Source organism: Melospiza georgiana, chromosome 19 (assembly GCF_028018845.1).
Source record: "Melospiza georgiana isolate bMelGeo1 chromosome 19, bMelGeo1.pri, whole genome shotgun sequence".
Taxonomy (NCBI): domain Eukaryota; kingdom Metazoa; phylum Chordata; class Aves; order Passeriformes; family Passerellidae; genus Melospiza; species Melospiza georgiana.
In genome coordinates this window covers 13569841-13589107 of record NC_080448.1, presented here as the reverse complement: position 1 = coordinate 13589107, position 19267 = coordinate 13569841, and the positions used below count along the sequence as shown (strand labels likewise).

The 19267-nt window shown below is 41.3% G+C and overlaps 1 protein-coding gene across 1 annotated transcript; it reads left to right on the top strand.

Moving 5' to 3' along the window:
- Positions 1 to 531: 531 nt before the first annotated feature.
- SMTNL2 (smoothelin like 2) lies at positions 532 to 19053 on the top strand. Its single transcript, XM_058037613.1, has 9 exons — positions 532 to 1413; positions 7280 to 7370; positions 8064 to 8306; positions 8986 to 9036; positions 10504 to 10579; positions 12602 to 12772; positions 13339 to 13456; positions 14769 to 14920; positions 16621 to 19053. The coding sequence occupies exons 1-9, from the start codon at positions 1009 to 1011 to the stop codon at positions 16745 to 16747; spliced, it is 1434 nt and encodes a 477-aa protein (XP_057893596.1). The 5' UTR covers positions 532 to 1008; the 3' UTR covers positions 16748 to 19053.
- The last annotated feature ends 214 nt before the right edge of the window (positions 19054 to 19267 follow it).

The following is a 19267-nucleotide window of genomic DNA, read 5'->3' as shown; positions in this document are numbered from 1 at the left end:
CAAAGAAGTTGTAGCCACCTGACATAAAGTGCTGTCATGTATAGGCTACCTGATGATGCAAATTTGCTTAAAATATTTCTCAGATTCCCTTTTTCTGTGGGGCTTTTTTGTCTTGTGCTGCAGTAAAGAATATGCCTGAAAGGGTTGTGCATCGTGGCTCTGGTTACGTGGATAGAAATGCGTCGCATCCACCATGCACCCAGACTGGATCTGCTGGACGACTTGACAGTTCAATACTAATGGCCATGGAATTGCAGCCTACTGTGGGAAACGTGTAAGTGTGAACATGCTGGTTACAAGTTTCTGCCCATGAAAGCGCAGAAATTTGGCAGTTTGTCTAAGGGTGCTTGTGCGTGCATTTCCGTCTCTATGCCCTCAAAGACCGTTCTCTCCTCCCCTCGCCTCCGTGTTCCCAGCTAAAGAGACAATCTGTGCATACTTTCACATCGTCATCGTCCAAGCAAGCCGGGAAAGACCTGGTACAAACCCCTCCTCCCCTCGTTCTGTCTCTCTCCGATTCCTTCCCGACCCCCATCTCCCGCTTCTTCCTTGCTCCACACCAGCGCTGCCGCCCGATTCGAGCCGTCTCGCTCCCGCGGCCCCGCCCGCAGCCCATCGCGGGCTAAAGGCCTCGGGCAGCTGAGAACGATCTCGTGGCCCCGCCCCTTCCCCTTGCTTGTTCCACCATTCCCTCCCGAAATTCCATCTCCCCCTTTGAAGGAGTGCACGCTGAGCGGAGCACACCGGACAGGCGCACGACCCGCACCATCCGCGCCGCTTCTGTGCGGCGGCTGCCCGGAGCGCGCCCCGCCGAGCCCCCGCGTCCCAGCAGAACGGGCCGTGCCCGGCGGCGCCGGGGGCCGGGCTTAGGGCTGGGCTAGGGGCCGCCGGGGGGCACGGGGAGGTCTCTAAGAGGTGGAGAGGCGACGGCGAAGAGGGAGACGGTCCGGCGTCTGCCGATAGCCGCTCCCGACCTTCCTGCGTCCCTGCCCGCGCAGCCTGGACACCATGGCCGGCGAGAGCGAGGATTTGAACAGTCGAGAGGCGCAGACTGTCTGCGACGGCCTGGAACGCTACGAGGACACGCTGCGGGGCGCCGTCCGGGAGATACATGTGGACATCCAGCTGTTCAAGCAAGGAGTAGGCCGGCAGGTGGAGGAGGTGCTGCGCCTCGCCAGCCCCCTGGCACACGCTGTCTCTGAGCTGCAGCAGGAGAACCGGCGCCTCCGGGTACAGCTGGAGCGCCTGTCTCGGCAGGTGGAGGCCCTGGGCAGGTCGGCGGGGCTGTCGCAGGAGTGGGTGAACGAGGCGGCAGAGAGCCCCCAGGTCGTGGGGCCCGGCTCGCCGGCGCAAGGCTCGGCCGACAGCGCCTTCTCCGGTCATGCCAAGCGAACGGTCGCTGGCCGGAGCCAAGTAAGCGGCCAGGGAGACGACAGGAGGGAGGGCCAAGGGCAAGCATGTAGGGATGCTTCACGGGTGTTGCCAGACTGCGTTGGCACGGGATAATGTTTAAGTACACGGGGTTCCTCTTTTGCCAGGGGTCAGTGGTATTTTGGGAGGTGCTGTGAGAGATGGTCTTGGCTGTGATACCATCTAGAGATCTACCTGATTATGGCCCTCTTTGGTCAGACTGGGATCTTGGTTAGAGTAGTAGCAATCTGTCGGTTCCCTGTGGTTAGAAATAAGAGGAGATGGGGCAGTCTAGGCTATCAATGTACGTGTGTATGCGAATATTTTTGTATCCTTTTTGGACTCGATTCTGGGGGATCTATGTGCCAACAGTGCTGTTTGCCAGTTGGAAAACTTGCAAAGGGGAATAGCTTAAGCATATAGCAGGCAGAGGTTTCCATAAGATAACATCCCACAGTGAGTCAGTTTTGCTGTCCAACCACTGTCCCTCACTGCTGCACTCGTCCCTGAGAGGTTGACACAAGCTTTCGTGGTGTCCATGACCTGAACTTGCACAAACGTAGTCATCCATCCCACTGATAAAACTTTCTGCAGTGTAATGGAGCACTGTAACTTGGTGCACAGAAATCCCAATAGTGGAAAGCTCATCTGGTACCGAGATGTTTTGTGTAATTCTTTTTCTGTGTCTGTCTCTGCGATAAGAATTGAGAGCTCCTGTGCCACCTTGGATGCCAGGAGAGCGCTACCAGTCAGTACACTGTGATTTGGTCACATAAAACTAAGATACTAGAGACTTGGCTTTCACAGATGACAGGCTGTTTCATGTCCTCTGGGTTAAGCATGTCTTAAGGGGGTTTTAAAATTGTTGGAGCTTTAAAAATTGGGTCTGTGGTCTATCTAGGCTTGGGGTTAAAGAAGAAAAGCTTGGAAGTTACATTTACTAGAATTGGTGGGAATGAGCAGAGTCTGTATTGCATTCCAGCCCTCTTCATTCCTACTGACCTGTGAATGGGATCATTGGGCTTCCTACCTCTGGGCAAATGGAAAGGTAAAACTGTTATTTGATATATTCTAGCAATTGCTGCCTTTCCCCTATGTGACAAAGGTAAGCAGCATCCATACAACTTCCAGACAGCTTCCTTTTTGTTCTGCGGAGCTATCCACACTTGCTTGTATTGCAAGGAATTGAAATAAGATGAGTGATACAGAAGGGACAAGGGATTGTGGTCCCTCACTCCATCACCACTGTCTATGCTGTGGTGTCCACAGTCTGTGAAAGTCTTTCATCAATGTTACGGCCAATATCCAGCTTTAGGTATCGGTCTGCGTTAAAGCACAGTATGAGCTTTTGTTTGGATGGGAACCTTCCTGCTTTGCTTTGGGGGTTCAAGGAAGATCACTTAAGTGCTGATCGTTCTTCAGTGCCCTCCCAACAATTTAGGTTAGAGAAGTTCCCAAGTTAGCAGAGCTGACCGAAAGGGAATTTCAGTACTGAGAAGTATGGGAGGTGCAACTACAGCTCTACGTGCCAAATTTGTGTAGTGAAAACATGAGTTTGTGGGTCAGGTTCTGATGTGGCTGCATGCAAATGATGAAAGACCAAGCCTTGGTTGCTGGGACAGTTGCTCAGATTTTCTGTAATCAACACTGTTCCTTCAGCTGATTTCAATTTCTGGTTATATGACTGAAGCATTTGAAACAGAATACCATAAATGGCACTGTGTATGTTTACAGACACACAAGCACCTATAATAAAACTGGTGACGCTTCTAGTCTTAGGAAATACTTCTATAATGTGAGACACGAGAAGCAAATAACGCTGACCTGGAAATAGTAGCAAATCAAGATGTGCTCTCTTGCTCCTGAAAAGATTTATTGGCTGAGTTCCTTTTTATTGTGCGGTCGATGCTGCATTAATTGAATATCAGAGATTCTGAGCATATTTGGTATCTCAGCCATTATATTCTAATATTGCTAGATTATTTTTAATGATAATTTCATTTGGGAAAAAAATGAATCCAGGGAATTCCAAGCATAGTTCAGAAGCGAGGACACAAATCTCCTTTTAATTCTAATCTGGGCAATTTCTGCTATGATGTCCCTGAAAGCTGATATGGAGCAGTCTAAATGCTGGTTTTGGTGGAATTTTAAATGGATGTTAGCTGCTCCGACTTGGAGGTGAGTCTTTCTGTTATTTTGATACCAGACTTCAACTCAGCTCTCTTAACCACGCCAGAGTCTTGAGAGCTGCTTTCACAAAGGTGGAAAATAGGGGATATTTGAAGAGGTAGTTTCAAAGATCTGGATCCTGGAGCCATACCTGCGCTACTGAGCATTTACAAAGAAAGAGTTTTGATCTTTCTTTTGTTGGTCTGATTTTACATTTTGGCAAGGGCTTCATAACTTACGATATTTCCATAGTTTTTGTGATTAAGCATGATGCCTTTGTTAAGAGGGAGAACTAAAAGTATTTTAAGGGTGTCCCATTTTAAAACTGTCAGAAGAGTTTCTGTATAACTTGGACAGACAGCTGCAGAGAATCTTCCGGCAGTGGTCAAAGCCACAGAGAGATAGATAGCTGGCTATGACCACCTATGAAGGTCTAAACAAGTATTACTACCCATTGGGATCTCTCCCTGATGACCTGATGGCACCCGGCGCTTAGGCAGTCTGTGAGTAACTGGATAAGACATGACCTGGGGTCTATATAATGACCTAAGTATTTCCAGCAAAGATGGGCTGAGAGAGCTGGGGTTATTCAGCCCGGAGAAGAGAAGACTTCAGGGAAACCTCACTGTGGCCTTCAAATACTTTAGGGGGCTTACAAAAAGAGGGTGAGGCACTTGGTTTTGTACAGGCAGATAGCAACAGGACAAGGGGCAATGGTTTTAAAGTGGGTGGGTTTAGATTAGATGTTAGGAAGAAACTGTTCACTCAAAGGGTGGTGAAGCACAGGTTGCCCGGGAAAGTTGTGGATGCCTCACCCCTATCGGTCTTTGGGGCCAGGTTGGAAGGGCTCCTGAGCAACCTCATCTAATGCATGGAATCCATGTGCATGTCAAGGTGTTGAAACAAGATGATCTTTATGATCCCTTCCAATTCAAACCGTTCTATGGTTCTATAATGACCGGGAGATTACATGATTACTAGAGCATTACATACTCTGTTTCCAAACTATCTTAACTCCTCTGTTTGATAAAGGAAGTCTGTTGGTTTAACTTCTTCATTATTCTCTTATACTTCCAGAAGTGTCCTTTTGGAATGGTGACATTTCATGGTTGCCTTGATCCTTATCTAGATTTTTGTTGTTTGTTTTAACTCACTGTGGCATCCTGCTGAAGCTGCTAAGAGAGAATTGTTCCCTCCTATCCGTTTATATCCAGTACTCCTATTGTTTTTCTTCAGTGCAATAGCTTTTCTAATATGTTCATGGTGTTAATATGTTCATGGCTTTTTTTTCACGTAGCAGGGTCACTAACAGATAGAGAATACTTGTATTGTCTTGTGGACAATGGCTTTCTTGTAGTAGAATTAAGGTGTAAACATGGTACACTTCTTGCTGGTGTCTAGCTGGCTTGTTTCCATTTCCTCAAAATTTCATTGTTCCCAGTATCTGATATCTCAGTGATCTCAATATATGCAAGGAACAGAGTGTGGAACTTTGCCTCTGTGGCAGTCAGTGGCAATATTACTGTTCATCAAAGTGAAGCAACAATTTCACCTATCATATTTAAGAATGGGATGTACTTCTCCTACATAAACAGCATTTCTAGAACCAGTGATTTGTACTGTGACCCTTGTGGTAGTTGGTGGTTTTATGAATGACACTGAATGACTGAAATCTGTCATTTGAGTGAGAGCAATATCATATGTGTCTGTCATTCTTCTAGAATTTGACCTTGTTGCAGACAAAATCTTGAAGAGACATAACTGACATGCACCTTAGAGGTTCAGCGAGGAAACAACAATTGTATTTCTTTTTTTTTTCCTAATCTTGTGAACTGGTGCTTATTTTTTCTGAATGCATTGAATTTTTACTACTGGCTTGCGATAAATGCAGCTTCCAGTTAAGGATCTCCAAAGTGTAACTTCTTTGCAGCAAAGGAGAAATTCCAGCAGCGCTATAACTATGGAAAGTATTATCACCCTCCTTACATGGAAACCTCTGACCTACACAGAGATTAGTTCTGCAAACCAGTTTTGGATAAGGCATCCAAAATATTAGTGTTAACCTTCTTTTCTTCATCAGTTCTTCATTGTGTTGTTGTCACATGAGTTGTACAAATGTGTACTTCTTATTATTAAGATCAGATATGTGTAGTTATCCCTCTGCTATTTATAATCTATATAACCAGCACTGACAGAAGTAGTATTGCTAAACACGAGTTTGTCAGAAGCTTGGCATCTCCACAGTGAATTCTGAAAGTACTTCAGTCTGACACTACTAAATGCACATCAGAATCTGACCTGAGATCCTCCCACTGTTCTGTCAGCACATGGGCCTTCTTCCCCATCCTCCAGCCTGGTATCAGTTTCTTCTTTGGCACTGTTAGCCAAACTGTAGCAGTCAGGTTTGCATGAAATAATGTAACGCAGCACTTGACATTGCATTAGAAAGCCAGTTCAGTGTGTAGAATGCTACGTGACCTTTGCAACAATCATGTCATTTGACGATTTTACTCACCCACACCTCCCCAGCTTATAAAAGTAGATTCATGTTTACAGCATACACAGGCATTCTTCACATTCAGGTCATAATGTGACATGAATGGCTAAACAGTTCTAACTGTGTATCATGGGTACATTATAGGGAGCTGCATTAGCTGTGCTTCACATTTCATTTCTGGATTTGGGCAGTAACTGTCGACTGGGATCTCAGTTGCACTAAATGCAGCAATAAAGGTTCTGAACCTCTGATTCTGCGTGGTTTCTATAATTAGTACTTGTTTAATTTGTAATTTTCTCAGTCTTGGCAGCTAGTGATGACTGAGTTTATTCATGCACAGTACCTTTTTCAAAAGTTTCAAAATAGTGGGATTCTCCCAGAAATTAAAACATCTGGGTATAACTACACAATCAATGAACGTTTTTGTGGAATGTGTGTTGGGGAATTTCTCTCTACTACTTGTAGCTGCTGCTTCTTCTTGGAAACTTAACTGCTGTAATCATGTATCTGCGAAGCAGTTTCTTCTTCCTTTAGTTATGCAGCCAAAAATCACATAGTTCCTCATGATTTAACATGCCCCTTCACCCCCCAAAAAAACCCCATCCCCACCAGACAAAAAACGCAATCAAACCCCTCAAAAACCCCCACAACCTCCTACTAAACCCACAAAAAAACTCCTGGCTGATTTTTCTGGAATTATATTGACAGCCATTACGAGAACAACTTATGCTTTTGCCAGAAAAAAAGCTATCCTTACAAACGCTGCAGATCATAAAATAGCTGTAGTGTCCTAGGATTGAATTGACTTTGTAATGCCTGTACAATATGTTTTTATACTGTATTTTCTTTCTGCAGCAAATAAAAAAAATGAACAGCATTATTCTATGCAATCTCAATCAATTTCTCCACTGTTACATCAAGTCTTCTGTTTATCACCATTGCAGTAGGTGCTGATACCTTTATCTAACAAAAGATAACATCTCCTAGGGTCCTTTAAGGACACACATGTGAAGACTGATTTAAGTTATGCATTGCCAATGCTTCATTCGCAGGCTCAGCTCCTGGGGTTAGGTAATTGTTCCTTTCTTATTTTGTGGCCTCTTGCATGAGGAAGACCTGTTCTTGGCAGGTGTTTCTGGATATTCTTCCCACTTTTGCTGCTGTTTGAAATTTAGCTGTCGTGTCTGTTTTCTTTTCTGACAGAGTGTAGACCTGGATGACCACCAGAAACCTGAGTTCAGAAGAGTTTTTAGTTCTTCCATCATTGAAAATGGGCATCGATCTTCATCATCAGGTAGGAACAGGGCATGAAATGAAGCAGCACCGCTTGTAAAATACCTGATCTTGGCAGTCATAGAGCAGGACTCACATTTTTGAAGGGTTAGAATCTTCTATAGTTTCTATGGATATTGTCCAGTGGCACCTGTACTTTATTTCATAATTAGGAGTTTAATTTCTAAACTTTGGCTTTACTGTTAAGCATGTACTACGGTGTTTCATAAATTGGAGGCTATTACACCTGCATTACCTTGAGACACGAGCGGTAAGACCTTCTGTGGTGGGTGCCGTTGTAGTCTTGTGTCCCAAAACATGTTGCAAGTCACCCATCTGCTTCTGTCATCCTTCAGTGGAGGAAGGAAAGAGTCATATACAGTGTTTCATAAAACCATGAACAAAAATGCTGCTTCCGTAACTGGGGCAGGAGATTGTGAGTGAGAGCTGCACAGAGGAAGAGAAGCTTACCAAATGCAAATGCGAATATATTAATGATCTGAAGATATTGCTCCTGCTGAGGTTCACATAGAGTAAGTGTGATTGCTGCAAGGGTCACTTGGGCTAGGGTTGTTTCTGCTATGTAGATGGTATAATGTTTCAAAGAGGAGTAAGTCCAATGACCTGTAAAATAAAGTTGTTGCATGAACATTCATTTGTAGCTTTGTTACAAACTGCAAACACATTTACTTCCTCTCTCCTATTTTTTATTCAGGTCAGGCAAAAGTCGCCCATGAACTGACCTGTTTTCAGATATCAGAATCTTCATCCCCCGAAGCCCATGCCCCTGCAGTCACCTTACAGATGCCCCACCTTCCCGTTACTGCAGTAACCAGGATACCTGAGAAGTTTTCAGGAGAGAGCATCTGTTCAGCAGGAACAACTAATACATCTTCTTGCCTGCTGGGACAGGGCAAGAGCGCAAATAAAATGGGAGTAAAATCTTCCAACCAGCCAGGTAAAAGAGAAAAATAACTTGCTGAAGCCGCATCCCATTTCCTTTCTTCAACTGGTGCTATGAGTTTTGTCCTGTGACCTAGTGGCCATTATGAAACCTTGCTTCTATGGCTATTTATCCCATTGTGGGACATTCCATTTTGGAACTGTGGGTCCTAGCTGGAGCTTTCAGTTGTAATGTCACATCTGCAGAGAATTCTTGTGCCTAACGTAGTTGAGTTTTTAGTGAAGTGTATCTTACAGCACAGTTACTGAATTCAGTAAGTTACTGAATCTCTTAAACATGCCCAGCTGTTTTCATGAAATTTGTGGACATTTTTAAAGCTTTAGGACTGGAGGTCCTGGGTGAAGTTAGGCAGATATTTGGCCAGCAGGTTCTAATAGTCATTTGGAAGAAGGAATGACTGACAGCAGTCTGACACATATACATATGTCCGTGATTGCAGAATCTTAGTTATATTGAAACTGAGTTTAAAAAAAAAAATCACATGGAAGCCGTTCGTCCTTGGCTGTGACACTTACAAATTGGACTACATATATATGAGTCAGAAATTACAGAAGGAGACTGGGATGGGATTGCTAGCAAGAGGTAGGGGTTATTTGCAGATGATTCTTTCAGTTTTTATCCTACTAAAACTAAAAATGTAGCAAACACTTCCTTTGTATTTGTGCTGATACAGTGAAGGACTGGAATTCAATTACAGTGAGAACAATGGATTCATCTGCTACTGGTGAGTATTCCTATATGCATGCCCTTATGCAACAAAAATTGAGAGTGATTCTGGGCTCTTTGGGGGGATCTGAGCATGTACTTCTGCCTTGTAGGTACACGGTAATACTAACATTGCTAACAAGTATATGTATACAGACTCATAGAATCACAAACACTTGTTCTACTCCATCAGATTCTCAATCAGTTCAAAGTGAGGGGTACTTACCCTTACTTTCACAGTGATGTACGTGTGTACCCTTAGGCAATCTCTGCTGTGGAAACCATAGGTGCCAGAAAAGTGAGGCAGGCAGCTTGAGCAGTGAAGATTTCAGCTGATCAAGTGAAAACTGTGACTGCACACAAGGCAGTTGGAAAGTGGCGTGCCCACCCTCGTATGCTGAAGCAAATTACTTTGAGCTTTCTGATTTCAGTTGAAATAGATGAGTTGATCTCTCTCCAAAAGTACCTGTGATTGCTGTCACCAAGTTGTTACTCTCTGCACAATGTACTGACATTTCACAGTGGTCTCAAGTGTCGGTCTATTTAGCAAAATATGTAGCTCTTCTGGAATAAGGATTAAATTCCTCCTCATCTGAAAACATCTGAGATTGGCATAAGTATATGGCAATTGTAAGTGGTCACAAATTTGTCACACCTGTATGCTGGCATCTACCAGTGTGTTTTACATGAGAAGTGTAGTTGATCTGGATCACTTCTATAAGAAGAGGGAAGAATTCTGCATTTTCAGAGAGTAAGACAGTGATCAGGTTGGACTGCTTCTAAGATGGCAGTCCTTCGTGTATAGAAGGAGCTTTCAAGAAATCGGCTGCTGGTTTATGCAACAAGTTTTGGCTTTGGTATGTTAAAAATGGGCAAGACACTCCACTGTTTTGCAATTATAGAGCATAGCTGGAGTCCAAAGCTGAGCCCTAAGAGGCAAAGCACATAAGGTAAACCTCAGAGGTGGAGGGAGGAAGAGGCAAAGTTGATTTTAAGCCACATTTGCAACTTCGAGTCTGTTCTACTTTACAAACTAAAATGTCTTCCTGGTAGAAATGAGATCATTTAAATTATGTACTCATCAACATACTCAATTACATTAAACTCCCCAGGGCTTGTCTGCTAGAATGACTTTTGCAAGCACCACTTTTTCCTTTAACTGAAATGTCAGTGGCAGTGTGCCCTGCTCTGAGGGCCCGAAGTGATCTCACCTTCCAAATGCAGTTTTATCAAAGGCGTCCTCTTGGAGTCCTTCCTGGTATGCCTATACTATCCTCGCTGCAGTTTTACAGAGGAATTGAACTGCTGGGGAAAATCCTTCCCCAGCCTGTTAGCTCAAATGGAAGTCAGAGGCCTGCAGCTTTACAGTGTGGTGAGTAAAAATCAATGCGTATCTATCCGCCAGGAAAGCACATGAGGAAATTTTCTATTTGAAAGCACATGAGGAAAGTTTCTGCACTAATGCATCTTTTCTGTTTTTACATAGAGAATGCTACTTCTGTCACCAAGCCTGTGTCAACTGTGAACTACGGGCTGCGTAGTGGAGCCAAAACTGGTGAAAGGTATGCATTTTTCATGACATTTTGTTAGGCCATTGTGGTCAATGTAGTCGCAAGGGACAGGTGTTCTGCTGACTTGGAAAACAGGTGAGTCCCAGATGCTGTTTTAAGCACTGGATGTATAATTGTACATTAATCTACTTGCCCCATAATCTCTTACATTAACATAGGTAGTTCATTTAATGTATGTATGTACATACATTAAATTACATTAATGTATGTAATGTATGTGCTATGCCCATCAACATGTAAATGGGCATATTCCTCTTAACCACACTTCTACTTTCAGCGAATAACCAATCGATGTCAATGACTACTGGAATAATCACACTATCTGTACTAAAACCATCCTAGTGATGTACTGTACAGAGTAGTTTTCATTCAACACAGCAGTGCTTATATACATACCCTGAATGTTCTCAGGTGAAACATACCAGGTTATTTATTGATTGTACTTCTCACAGGAAATCAGCAACTTGCTGTACACATCATGCTATATGTCTAGTTTGGGGATCACTCATTCTCCCTGCATGACTTGCTCTTTTGTGCCTCTGATTCCTATATCAGGGCCATATCCTGGTTAATCCTCACACCATTCTTTCCACGAGGCATCTGGTAGGCTGTACATGAGCATCACACCTGTGATTACAGCTTTGGATAGCCTTAGCACGTTTGGCTCCTTTTTTGGCGGGGAGTGCTTCTTCAGGCTGTCCCACCAGTGCACCAAAGAACTAATGAGACACTCGTGCTATATTTTAAGTGTGTTAAAGGCTGTGAGCTTTCCTCTGGGCTAAGTGGAACAGAGATGAGAAGGGACAAAATTTTACAGAGCACTTTCAAGTAGACCTAACTGTGGATTTACACTTTGTTTTAGCCTTATTCAGTAAGATTATCAGTGCTTGATAGTGGTGGATTTTTGTTAGGAGGAGGAAGTTGTCAGATCCTTTGAAAACAGTTTTAAATATACTAATCTGTGTTGAAATTAGTACTTTAGGTTTATTTTTGGAAACCAACATATAATTACCAGCAAATATCCTTAGTTTGGCTAGCCTAGACTTTAATTTGTAGATAAATGCCTTCCTGAGGAGTACTACACACTCTTTATTAACTCAAGTTGCAGTTGCTTAGTAGAGGATTACATGTTATCACAATTATTCCTGGCATATACAGACATGCTTAGCATGCAAAATATCCATCAATAAAAGAATTGGAGAGAAGAAAGTTTAAATCTCTTAAATTAGGCTTGTATCTGTATTGAAAACAATCCCAAATTAGGTATTACATTTCCTCCCAGGTAGTTCCAACATCAGCACTTCAGTATTTGAGTCATGATACAGTGAGCACCCCAGAAACCTTGGTGTCATACCCGACCTCCATCTGTAACAGAAATTAACGTGTGACACTGATGTCGTTGTTCTTTGCCTGTTTCCCCATCTCTGCGATATGGATGTTTGGCTTGCTTCATTAATGCCAATGAAGCAGTATATGGCTCAAACAAACACAAATTAGAATATATTTCTCAGTCACATATACAGCTTGCAGTCAGTAAAGCAACACTGTCAGAAGGTCAGAATTCTGTGTGCTACAAGTAAAAATTTCAAAAGTACTTCCAGATTTATTCTTCAAGTTTCATTTTAAAAATGTCACAGCCTCCAAGAACCCTGAAGTTGGAAACTGATGGGATTTAGTGCTCGTGTGTGGCCACAACTTTTTTGTCTTCTTTTTTTTCTTGAAGGTTTGTAATTGTTGTTCTGCTCAATGCTGCAAAGTGCTTGTGGCTTGCCCAGCTGTGTCTTTATTTGTAACAGTACCTCAGGTGCTTCAATACTTATGTGCTGTTGTGTCTTAATAATAATTTTACTTTTATTAACATTGCTTTTGATGCAGGTCCTTTTCATGCAGGTCCTCTTGAAATGGATCTTTTGGAAGGTTTAGAGACAACAGTTGAACCTTTATGCTTGCTCTTGTCACTGCAGAGAGTTACTCTTTCATTTACCACTTACTTTTCACGTTATGTTTCTCCAGTGCCGTTGACAGTTGCTGTGAGGTGACCCCCAGCTCTCACTCACCTCCCCCTACTGTGCATCGCCCGGTTGAAAGGAGGCGAGAATTGGTGCGGTCTCAGACGCTCCCGCGGACTTCAGAAACGCAGGCCAGGAAAGCGCTTTTTGAAAAACTTGAACGCGATGATGCAAAGTACGTCTCAGTCCTTGTCCCCAGAATGGTTTGTTAATGGAAAACTAATTTGTTGGTTATTACCAGCAGAGTACAGCTGGGTGGGAGAACTCTCTCTGTGTAGGATTTGGAGCTTAGCGACAATATGAGGCCCCTAAAGTTTCACTGACTCCACAGACCAAGCCTTGGAAATTCACAGCTACAGAATCCTCTGACTTTGGAGTTGTTCAGCTGCAGCAGCAGGTTCCCTTTTATCAGGGAAGAGTTCTGTGAAAGCTGCCTTCTCCATCATTATAGGAGACTGCAAATATAGTGACTTTCTGTTGCCATTCATTAAGGATCAAAATATATACACTTCTTGATGGGAGTATGATTTAAAGAAAAGAGGAATTGGAATTGGAATTCTGGCTTTCGTTTAATAAAACTAAGTTCTTCTTGCAGGACCAACAAGTCGAGATTTCAGCAACATGTTTCTCAAATATCACCTGGACAAGGGCTGACCTGAGCAAAGCTGTATAGATGTTCCTGACAAATAGGTTTAAGTTTTTCTAGAATATAATTTAATCTGGTCTCTGTTAATTTTCCAGAGGAAAAGGAGAATCCAGAGCTAAGCTGAAGAGGTCGCTGAGTTTTGGGGTTGCCAGCGCTAGCAGCATTAAACAAATTCTGTTAGACTGGTGTCGCTCAAAAACCATAGGATACAAGGTAAAGATATGGTAGTATTTTCATCTCTCTCTTTTTTGTTTCAAGAGAATTTGCCAAATTCCGTGCTCAAAGGGTGAATGTAAAATATGCTAGAGAATTAGTTAACTTCCTCAAAGTCATTAATTTTTGTGTGGGTAACATGAATATGGTTTGTGTAGGCAGCAATTCAAGACTGTCAGTGATTGCATGAATGAGATTCTGTATGTATATTAAAGCAATGCATTATTGTTTTTCTAAAAGCCAACCTTTTTGTGCTTATGGATAAAAATTTCAGTATACACTCAGACTTTTTTTTCTTAGTTGCAGGCTGTAATTTTTTATTCACATTATACATGACAATTTCTGAATACATGGAGACTATGGCCATTTTGCTACATGCACACCCAAGTACTCTCTTAGTATTCGACAAATAAATTTGTAATAAATGGTTGAGTTGCAATCATACTTTGAGTAAATTTTTATGAGGTAGCATCAGTGTCACTATAGGAATACAGCAGTTGAGATTTTACTCGTTTTACCTGGCCTTAAACTGCAACTGTCAAAGAAATACAGAATTTTTTTCCTAGGGATTTTTTGCATGTGTTTAGTATGTTTTTCAACATTACTAAATGCGCATAATTATTGCTAAACTGTAGATTATAGTATAAATAAGCAGAACTAATTAAAATTATGGTTAATTGCTTATCAGAAAAGCTGGGACTTGAATTTTATATGATGAGAAAGCAGCACGAAACAAATATGTTTCTTTTCACTGTGGCATTTGAAAGTAACAATAAGAATCTGTCTTGAGAATCAGGTTGTGCAGTAGGTATGATTTTTCTTATGTTTCTACCTATCTATGTGTAAACAGATACTGAATTGGGCAAAGCCAGCAAGCATAGTCTTTATCTAGGGTTATTCACAAAATGAACTGTTCTTCAATTTTAAATCCTCCATAGGGTGATTATGGTTATATATAAGCAGTGTCCTTGATTTCCGCAGATACTGAGCAGGTGCATCTGGCCTTCTCCAGTGCTCACTGATGTTGATGAGATTCTTCACAGTATTTTCAGTGGGCTTTGGATCAGGGACCTTGACTATGTGTCTACTTTGCATCTGGCTATTTCAGGCAAAGAGCTTTTATTGCTTTTTAGTGCCATTTTTTTCCCAGAATGTCAACAATGAAACGGACATACAAAGGTAGGAAGAAGAAAATAAAGCCTGTGCTCTTGCTGGTGGGAAAGAATGATAGAAAACTGCATTGAACAAAAGCAGCTGCTCTCATTTGTTCCCCTGTGCTGCATTAACATGTGTATTTTTTTCATCATGACAGCACATTGATCTGCAGAACTTCTCCTCAAGCTGGAATGATGGGATGGCGTTCTGCGCTCTTGTGCATTCTTTCTTTCCTGAAGCTTTTGATTATAATAAGCTTGACCCAGCTAACCGCAAGCAGAACTTTGAGCTGGCCTTCACAACGGCTGAGTGAGTACATTAGCGCTCTGGGAAGTGCTTCCAGTTCAAGTCTAATGCACCAGAGCAGCAGTGAAGAGTTTCATTATTATTCTTTTTGACTCTCTGTTGATGCCTTGGGAGGCTACCTAGAACAGAGGCTAGACAGTGTCAAAGGAATAAAGTAGGTATTTAATATAAAAAGACCTTCAAAGGAAACACCTTGGACAGTCCAAGAGCCTGGCCAAGGCTACATCCAGGATGGATGACGGATCACACATTTTTACACTTTTGTAAGTTTTGGTCCATTTACATATTGGGGGTTAATTGTCCAATTACACCTTCAGATTATGAAGCCCCATCCTCCCAGATTGCTCTGCAGAGAGAATGCATAGAACGTGTGAGACTTCATCTCTAACTGTACCTTGTTTTGCTTGAAAAAGAACAAAGGTTGAATTCAGTGTAAGTACAGATCAAGACTGAGAGCTTCTCAGTATCTCAACCAGGTAACTGCATTTCTGAAGACAGGCAGAGCTAATACCCTCAGTCACATTATCCAGATTCTTTTTTATGCTGTATAGCAGCTAGTTAAATGCTAACTAATTTGTTAAAGTCATTATGAATGTGAACCTGCCAGTCAGAAATAGTAACATTTTTGAGCTGGTATCAATGGGATTCTTAGGGTAAGACCTCTCCATGTGGTATGCAGCTGGGTTTGGTACACTTTTTCCAAATGGTAACAGGCAGTACGAACACATGGCTAATGAGGTACTGGATTTGCCATTGCCCATTCAGAAAAAACCTTTCACATTTCTTGACATAATGTTGTTTCTCCTTATTACAGCCTCTAGCAAAGGAATTAATTTGGGAAATACAAGTATTTTTTTAAGTACACATATATGTATATATAAAAAAATTTTGTTGCTTGTCAGTGAGTTGAAGGAGATTCTGTGATACATTTAGGTGATCTCCAAAAAACTATCTACAACTCTCAAAAGAAAGCTGCAGTGTTCTTCTACCTCAGTTTATATAAACAGTAAGTTCAGGGGAGAACAAAAGACACCATAAACACACCACTAAGAAACATTACGTGAGAGAAAATTACATAAACTATTCGTAGCTATGATTGCCTTTAAACTGATTTATTTGAGTGTCAGTAAAGGCTATTTTCTCAGCTATTGCTGTTCACCCCAGTACTAGCTATGCTGATACAATTGATCCCTGCCCTTTTGATTTTTCATCTTAAGCCTCTGCAGATCTGTTCCTTTCTGCTGATCCAGATCACTCACATCTTGACAAAATGGGTGTGGTGGAGAACAAACAATTCACAGCCACATAGGCCTTCATCAGCACATCTCATCTCCTCCTGAGTTTTTCCATTCTTTTGGAACTCCCTATATATTAACCAAGAACTGAGACATGGGCAGAGTAGTGTGAGATTGGGTTACATGCTACAGATATAAGGAATGTGAATCATAGTGAAAAAAGCACCACCCCTCCAGGGCTTTAGATCAGATCCCACTATAAAGCAAGAGACAGAAAGAACAGGAATATTCTGTTGTCAGAAAAATAACAATGTCCAGCCTGACCCTGCTCAATTAATTGTGAAATGAAATGCTGTCAATAAACCTCAGGATTTCTTAAATGTTTCAATTATACTCAGAGCATCAAATGAATCCTGGAAGCAGTTATGTAACTCTTGATTTGTTGTATGTGTTTTATTGTTAATACAGGAAAATGGCTCACTGTGACCGTCTGATAGAAGTGGAAGACATGATGGTGATGGGTCACAAGCCAGATCCCATGTGCGTCTTCACCTATGTCCAGTCTCTGTACAGTCATCTACGATGTTTTGAATAAAACCATCAACACCTCTCCAGCCAGAAGGGTCAAGTACAGTATACTAACAGGAAGACTGACATTTTGCAAATGGAACACAGTATTATTTCTTGCTTTGTACTGTCCCTTTGCTTACATTCAGCTGTGTAGCTGGCTGGCTGAAGTATTGCTGAGCACTGCCCTGAAGTGTTGATCACATCACCGTGTCAGTAATACGGAAATAGGTTTGACAAAGACAAAAAGACATTGGCAAAAGCAAATATTGTGATTTCAGTGCTAGTAGTAGATTGGATTTTTAGGATTTTTATGTTTAAAGATCACAGGAAGCAAATGTACTTCTCCTGTCTGTAAGGTTAGGGACAATTTTATGCAGTGATTCTGCTATGAAGGTGTTCCATCTTAAAATGCAGGTAAAACTCCAGAAGACAGCACCTTCAGTTTCACTTCTCTGTTAAACACAGTATAAAAGAAATGGCAGATGGACAAGGAAAATTCCGTTTAGCAAATAATGACCTAGAGTACTCAACCATTAGAGCAATCATGCCTCTCCTCCAACCCTACCCCTCTACTCTAGCATACACACAGAGAGATCAAACAGGCATTGTTTTGTTCTCTTAAATCATAAAGAGAGCATAACCTCTTGTCTGATGAATGTGGTGACAGATAACTATGTTACATAATGGCATTTGTCTGTAATGGTCAAATCTAATAGTAATTGCTGAGAGGGTTGCTAATGCCTCTACTGGCAGTCCTGGATTGATTTCTTGATCAGACTACTAGCAAGAGCTGGGACTCCTCTTTGTCTGAGATCGTGTGCTTGCATGGTTTAGGATTGCAGGAAAGGTAGGAGCTAGCAAGGTACAAAATCCTTTGAACAGTTGTAATAGAAACAAGCCTGTAATGTCCTTTTACCTGGACTCGGGGGAGAGCAGCTGTTCAGTGTGGACAAGAGTGAACTCTTTTCAGTACAGATGCTGATTCTGAGGCAAATGAACAATACACAAAAATATATATGGAAAGATGTGGGAGTTTTGAAATAGTTTCAAAATTATTTGCACTAGTTTCAGTTTTCAGTTAAATTACTATCAAAACCACAGTACAGTTAGATTATTCCAGATTTACTGGACTAAAAAAATGCCTTCTAAAATTATTTCTTCCCTAAGAACAGGCTCATAGAAAGAAAAAAACTGAAAGCCACAAATTGTCTGCTCATGCTAGAGAATATTTTTTAACCTGCCCTTGTGCTTTTTGTAGATATTTAGAAGGATTAATTTGGTTCTACATTGATGTGTAGATATTTAGAAAGATTAATTTGGTTCTGTATTGATGAACATTTATAATAAAATATGTCAAGCATTCTTCAGATTTATTGCATCTTTTTAGAATGATGTGACAGCCAAGTAAAATCAGTGAAAACACAGACCTTTTACTTAAAAGATTTTTGTTCCAGTCATGATTCTGTGTGCTCTGAATTTCAGTTTAAAAAGTACATAAGTTCAACTGCATTTGAAATACGATTTTACTTCAGTCTCCCTTTCTAGTCTAGTTTACTTAAAAACCATGAATGAAGCAACCGCTTTGTTAGCATATAAATGCCATTGCCTTCAGTTCTTTACTTTGTCTTGAATGATTATAATTCTGATGAGTAAGTGTGTGCCTATAGCTCTACCAAATGCACTGTAAAGATAAACACATTGTAGTTGTGTTTTGAAAGAGTTTTGTTTAAGCATGTGGAGAAATCTGTCCAAAACTGGCATATACAACACACCTATTTACATTCGTACAGTAGAATACTTTTTAGTGAGTCCATCATAATTACCACAAGAGGGGCAATACTGGCTTAATACATCGCATTCCTTCACAGTCCGAGGTCATAGATGATTTTACTGTATGATGTGAGTGCTGAAGATGCAGGTAAGTGCTTGGCCAATTTAGGCCTAATAGCATATAATTATATAAAGGAACTTTTGGACTGTAAAATTATTGCTAATTCAGCAGGGTGAATCTACATACTTTCTGTAATTTAGCTTGGTTTTGCAGCTATCCACAAGGTATTTGTACAGGTTTTCTAAAGTCTTCCCACTTCAGAGAGGTGATTGTAAAGATATCTGGGACTTAACAGCCACCTGCTTGCAGGATAGTTGAAGACTGTAAGCTGAGTTGATCTATTGATGGTTTGTGTGTAAGGGTTTAGGGAGATTGTGCTATGACATACTTCTAGAAAAACTTACAGCTTTGTGCATTAAGAGATCTGCTCTATATGAATAACCTCAACTATTTGATTGTATGATTAAATTGAAATTAAAGTATATAATGTATGCCCCCAATTGATTTTTCAGTATTTTTATTTTTTTTTAATGCAGAGCATGTGTGTTTGTGTATATGACAGTGTGTTTAACATGGATGATAAAAGAACAATCTATTAAGTTGGTGTAGTACATATTTTACTCAAATGGACCATTTCTTAACTTTTCCAATGTTTCTGTATAACATGTAAAAGTATATCTATGGCTGTTTATTGTCAACCTGATCCTACTTTTA